This window comes from Arachis ipaensis, chromosome B04 (genome assembly GCF_000816755.2).
Source record: "Arachis ipaensis cultivar K30076 chromosome B04, Araip1.1, whole genome shotgun sequence".
Classification (NCBI taxonomy): Eukaryota; Viridiplantae; Streptophyta; class Magnoliopsida; order Fabales; family Fabaceae; genus Arachis; species Arachis ipaensis.
This window is the reverse complement of record NC_029788.2, coordinates 8,025,190-8,031,339: the sequence shown is the minus strand read 5'-3', so window position 1 is coordinate 8,031,339 and position 6,150 is coordinate 8,025,190. Positions and strand designations below refer to the sequence as shown.

Sequence of the window (6,150 nt, the reverse complement as noted above, 5' to 3'; positions counted from 1 at the left end):
GATATTTTAGTTCAAAAAAACAATTAATATATAAATTAATTTTAAGATTTTACTCCGACACACAAATCAGTCTTCAATTTATTTTTCAACAGAGTAATTATTTAAATTAATTCTCAAAAATTTTAAAAATAGACATTTTAGTCCAAAAAAATTAATACACAGATCAATCCCTAATATTTTTTTCTAGACAGTCTCCCGTCCATTTTACTTTTACTATATGTCAACCTTTATTATTATTAACTTAACTTTATACATATGGACGATGACACTAGCATATTAATACATTTTATTCGTTAGAAACAAGTAAGGTGAATAATGATACTTTGAAATCCAAATTAAAACATTTTCTTTTAATACAAACATGTTTTTTAAAATAGGATATCTTTTGATTATATTAAATACAAAAATATCAAATGATTTCAACGTTAAATTTTTTGTACAATAATCTCTAATAATTTTATTGAATATTATTATTATTGAGTGACTATATATATATATTATAAATACATACATAAAAATTTAATGAATAAATTTATCTTTATTTTTGTCCAAAAATACAAAAAATTATGGTACCATATTATTGTGCAAATAATAATAATAATTTTATTTTACTTTTTTTGGAGACAAATGACTATTATGTCTGATGAAAAAAATATTAAAAATTGATCTATGTATTAATTTTTTTGGAACTAAAATATTCCTTTTAAAATTATTGAAACCAATTTAAATAATTACTCATAAAAAAAATTACATTCTCCTTACAAAAGCTTCTGCTTCTATATCTTTAACAAGTGTTCACACATAAAATATCCAATCTTTATTTTTCTAAAGTAACACCACTTTTATTACTTGATTGATTTATATCTTAATAATCCCCGTTAATTTTCCCTGTACTTTCCCTTGACTTGACTTAGCATTACTTTAATTGATTTCATTTCTTAAAATCCATGGTCCACGTTATTTAATTTGACTCGGTTTTGCATCAACTCTACTCATGTCTCACTTGCATATATTATAAATACCCTACTCTCACTAGTCATTCTCATCGCATACATCAAATTGAAACTGGTTCTAATTTCTAAACTCTTGTAGGTTGTAACAACAACCTATTATTAGCTTTCACATAAAAGAAAATGAAGGTAAATATATATAATAAACCTTGCATATACATACATAATTTTCAATTCTTTTACTTTATTATTTATAATATGGTTTATTGTGTTTGTAGCAAAAGATTGTGATGCAGGTCCACATGAATTGCCAGAAATGCAGAACAAAGGCACTCAAGGTTGCTGCTTCTGCAAACGGTTAGTCAAATTGAAATAAAAAATTAATTTAATTAATTTAATGGTAGAATCTCATTTGAAGATACGTGTGTCATGTAGTCGGTTCAATTAAATTATATATATTAGTAACCAATTGTAAAAGATAGATATGGTATTTCTGGATTGTATTAATATATAACTACATAAAACCTGTCAATATTTGAGATTATATCTTTTGTAGAAAGATTATTTTAGATATTTTTATTAGAATTTTCACCTGATTTAATATATTAAACACTAATTAATTGTATACAAAAGAAATTGTATCCGAATACAATGATTTTTTAATGTAACTAATTAGTTAAAATTCATATTTTTAGTTTAAAAAAATTTTAATTATTCTGTTAGTTCTTATAATTTTTTAATTAAATTTTTACACTATTTTAAATTTTATAACTAAGTCTTTTTTATGTTAAAGATTTTAAAATTAACGAAATATTTTTCTTAAAAATTATATGGTCAAATATCTAATTAGATTTTTAATTGTGAATACTTTTAATATTTATAATTGATTTTTGTTGATGTTAGACTTAATTAAATTTAATTGATAAAAATATTTTGATGTATAACATTATAGTAGTAGTAATATGAATATTTTGGTGTTGGTTAAATGCAGGAGTGGATTTTGTGGGAATAGAGGGAGACGAAAAGAAGAACATGGTAGTTATTGGAGATGGGGTTGATCCTGTTAAGTTGACAAATTCTCTCAGGAAAAAGGTTGGACAAACTAATATCATAAGCTTAGCAGAGGTTAAACCCAGTTAATTAATATTTCGGCAAATTTCACAAGAATTCTCAAGGCACCAGAGAATTCGCCTTCATAGTTTTCTTCTATATGTTTATATAATCCCACATTTTTGTTTAGTTGTTTTTGTAAAAACTTACATGCATTGAAAGCTTTGTTGTACTTGTACTCCCCTAAGGCATTTACCATTTTAAGTTTTAATGGCAGAGAGATACAGAGCAATTTTCCCAATTCGATTAACAGATTTGAACAATGATTGTGTTGTAGTGATTGAATAATACTTCCATCATTTACGTGTTAAATGTAAAAAAATTATACTAAAAGACTAGAAAAAAAAAATATGTTTCAAAAATTTTTATTATATACAAAATAAAGAAACATTTAACCGACACATTTGTTAATCAAACCCTTAAGTTTATTAGTCATTTATGAATACAATTTTTTTGGAGTATTCTCAAATTTGATAAATCAAAGAATAATTTACCACGAATTGAGTTTTTATTTAAAAGTTTATTATGGAGTAATTAATTATTTATATATAAAATGAGATTCAAATTCCTAACATTTGTTTAATAGTTTAAGTGAATAAACAAACTATTACCTAATAAACTCAAGTTGGTTTATGAACATGGATTTTTTTTTTGTCCACGGTATTCTTTCGTCCGATAGATTAAGAACTAATTCGTCGCGAATTTGAGTTTCATTTAAGGGTTTGTTGCTGTCTTATAGATTACTACATACGCAAAATGAAATTCGAATTTCTAACACTTGTTTAAACGATAGTCGAATAATTAACACACTCGTTCGTTTAAACAAGTGTTAGAAATTCGAATTTCATTTTGCGTATGTAGTAATCTATTGGACAGCGACAAACCCTTAAATAAAACTCAAATTCGCGACGAATTAGTTCTTAATCTGTCGGACGAAAGGATAAGATAACCCATATTAATAAAGGCAAGCCCAATTTATCTGGAGAGTTACGAAGCTGCTTAGAAGGTTCTATGAGGGCATTAAGGACATGCGTTGTGATTTAAAAAATAGTTAAGAGAAATTCAGATTTCAACCTTATATTTATTTTGTTATTATGCCATAATACCCATGGCAGTTAAGATTAGCTTGACTCCCTTGTGTACCTAATTTCACTAACCAAACGTCCAAAATATACAAAGAATGAAGTAATCAATTTCTGTGCACCTATGCTATTGGAAAAAAAAAAAAGGAATTTGGTTAACAAATGGTATTTTTAAATGCTTTTTATGCAATAATAGATATAACTAAAAAAAGGAATTTTTTTTTATGCTATTTATTTGTCGCCTTCTAATAAAAAAAATATAAAGTTTTCACAACCACAAGTTATGTTATAAACCTCAGACCATACCTAATATATTCTAATCAAAAGATACAAGCAGATTATCTTCCTCACCAATCTTTGTCAATAAATATATATAATTAAAAAAGTTCAAAATATTTTCTTTTCTTTTTTTTTAACTTTTATCCTCCAGCTATGCACAATATTTCCAAAACTAGTCAACAATTTCACAACAAAATAAAATGAATTAATATTTAAAAAAGGAAAAGGAAAACCCCCTTCACACATATTCATCAACTTGACAAAGACATCAAACAGATTAGTCTTAAAATGTCTTCTTGTCATCTTGTGTGTTCTATATAATAGTCTAGAATGCTTGGAGAGGAAGTTAAGATTTTTATGCTCTGTTTGGACATAGTTGTAATTTTAATTTCCTTTGAGCTCTGAGTTACATTCACCCTGAAAATTAAATAACATGAAGGTACTCTTGTTCATTATTAATATTTTTAATTGAATTTCATGATGGTTTCTAATTAAATAATTATTTATATGCAGCAAAAGATTGTGATGAAGGTGCAAATGAAGTGCCACAAGTGTAGGGCTAAAGCACTCACCGTTGCTTCAGGAACAAACGGTTAGNNNTATTTTATTATATATTTTATATTTTAATATACACTTAACATTATGATGCTGTTATGGTATGATGAAATGCATAAATTCTTGTAGGTGTGGATTTTGTGGGAATAGAAGGGAAAGAAAAAGATGAAGTGGTGGTGATTGGGGATAATGTGGATGCAGCCAAATTAACACGCTCTATGAGGAAAAAAGTTGGACACACTGATCTTATCATGGTTGCTCAGCTTAAACCCAAATAAAAATCATATACATATATACATGCCAAATTAAAAAAAAAAATGCTCAGGGCTAGTTTATTACATTGATTCCATTTGTACATAATAAGTTCTTTAGTTAATTATATTTTGGGTTTTTTTTTTCTCCTCCTCTTCCTTATTATTATTGTTTGTATCCATAGGAAATTAATGCAGAATAATTATATATATGGAGTTAATTACCTTGTGTGTCTTAGCTTATGAATTTAACTTAAATTAATATTTCTTAAAAGAGTTTATTTCATATAAGCTGCTTGCTCAAATGAGTCCGTGTTAATAAAAGAGGACTTTGTTATGTGTGGCATCAACTAGCTAGGAAACAACCAATTTATCATGTTATTTATTTTTCATATATATAATTGGAGCATTTTTTGTCATCACTCATCACTATCATCATTACATATACCAAATATTATATTTTCAATATTCTTTATTTTAGGCATGTAGCTTTTCAGTTATTTCGGCTAATATTTAATATTTGAGCAATGCTAGGGGCCAGCAACATTTGTGATTGGTAGCCATCAACTAGCCATCAATGATGATTTGATGGTGTGAGATTGGCGTGAAATTTCATCCAATGGCTCACCTTTCTCTGCTGGTTACATGCTGGCCAAAATGCAATAAAATTGCTGGCCCCCTAGACTTTTCCTTAATATTTAATGTCCTTTGATGTTCAATATATTTATTAACATTATTATATTATGACTATTGTTGAACTCAAAAGGCAACCTAGCTAAATTAAAATAAGAAATCGTTCCAAAACAACCCTTCACTACAACCAAACATTTATTCTTTTGTTTATTATTAGTAATTTAATACTCTGTATAGAGAAGGGCCACAAACTAAGTTATAGAAATGTGTGAGTAGTGCTTGGATTATTATATTGTATATAATCATATTGATTATTATTATTATTATTATTATTATTATTATTATTATTATTATTATTATTATTATAAACCCATATAAATAAAGTACAAGTCTATTATAAATTTCTCATTACAAGAAAAAAGAAAAAAGAAAAAAGAAAAAAAAAAACAAGAAGAGGGACCTATATATAGCAAATGATTAAATTCTGAAGATCTAAATAGAAGAGTATATGTCTTACCATCAAACCTAACTAGAATTGATGCAGAGATATCCAATGACTTGTATCTACAAGATGTCTAAAATATTAACGAAGGAAACATTGAAGACCCGTTTACTTATCTACAAGATCCGAATATGGATCTTAGAGCTGTCAATTTGGCTTCTGATGAGACATCATCGTTCTCAGATGTTGATGGGATCCTTTCAGAAGACTATTTCAAGCCGTCTCTTTATTAAGACAATGTCCCCACTATATATAATTATTGAGTACACTAAAATAAAGTGACATCTGTCACATGTCTAAGAAAAGTCAGAAAGAAATAAGACTTATCCTTATCCTCTAACTGGCATTGTATGATAAATTCGTTTAGATTCTGTAAGATATTGCTGCTATTTAGAGACCTCTATAAAAGGAGGAGCTCACCTCAGTTGTAATCAAATCTCAATGAACATTGTAATATATCCACTTTTTCTATATCTTACAAAATGTTCTAAATTTTTCTTCTCTCTTTAAAAACTTAGCTAGTGTTATTTTCTTCTTCCTCAATCCAATGTCATAAAGTATGTTCTAAGTTTGCCTCTGCTTCTGCAGAAAATCCTACTCATCAAAAAATGGCATGAATAGGATCCACAAGAATTTTTCATAATGAAAAAGGGACTCAATGTTATAATACTAAATTTTGCTCGAACCCGTTAATCTCACTCGTTAAAATAGTTATAAAGAGTGACTGAGATAAGCATACAATATATTATATCATTATCATCCTGAAGTATTGGAGATCCACTCCTATT

General features: G+C 27.0%; 2 protein-coding genes across 3 annotated transcripts; both read left to right on the top strand.

The window, feature by feature from the left end:
* On the top strand, positions 948-2,363 carry LOC107637558 (heavy metal-associated isoprenylated plant protein 47). The gene is made up of 3 exons (XM_016340962.2): positions 948-1,139; positions 1,229-1,307; positions 1,942-2,363. The coding sequence occupies exons 1-3, from the start codon at positions 1,134-1,136 to the stop codon at positions 2,088-2,090; spliced, it is 234 nt and encodes a 77-aa protein (XP_016196448.1). The 5' UTR covers positions 948-1,133; the 3' UTR covers positions 2,091-2,363.
* On the top strand, positions 3,561-4,463 carry LOC107637557 (heavy metal-associated isoprenylated plant protein 47-like). Of its 2 annotated transcripts, XM_016340961.2 has the most exons (3): positions 3,561-3,860; positions 3,935-4,013; positions 4,106-4,463. In XM_016340961.2, exons 1-3 carry the CDS (start codon positions 3,855-3,857, stop codon positions 4,252-4,254), a joined length of 234 nt encoding a protein of 77 aa, XP_016196447.1. In that variant the 5' UTR covers positions 3,561-3,854; the 3' UTR covers positions 4,255-4,463. The 2 variants fall into 2 exon arrangements, with proteins under 2 accessions (XP_016196447.1, XP_020976298.1); XM_021120639.1 differs by lacking the exon at positions 3,561-3,860 and having other exon boundaries at positions 3,929-4,013.

Bases quoted from the DNA above. Each gene is read 5' to 3' on its own strand.
- LOC107637558 (XM_016340962.2), top strand. The intron at 1,308-1,941 runs GTTAGTCAAATT...GGTTAAATGCAG, and splicing joins GGTTGCTGCTTCTGCAAACG to GAGTGGATTTTGTGGGAATA.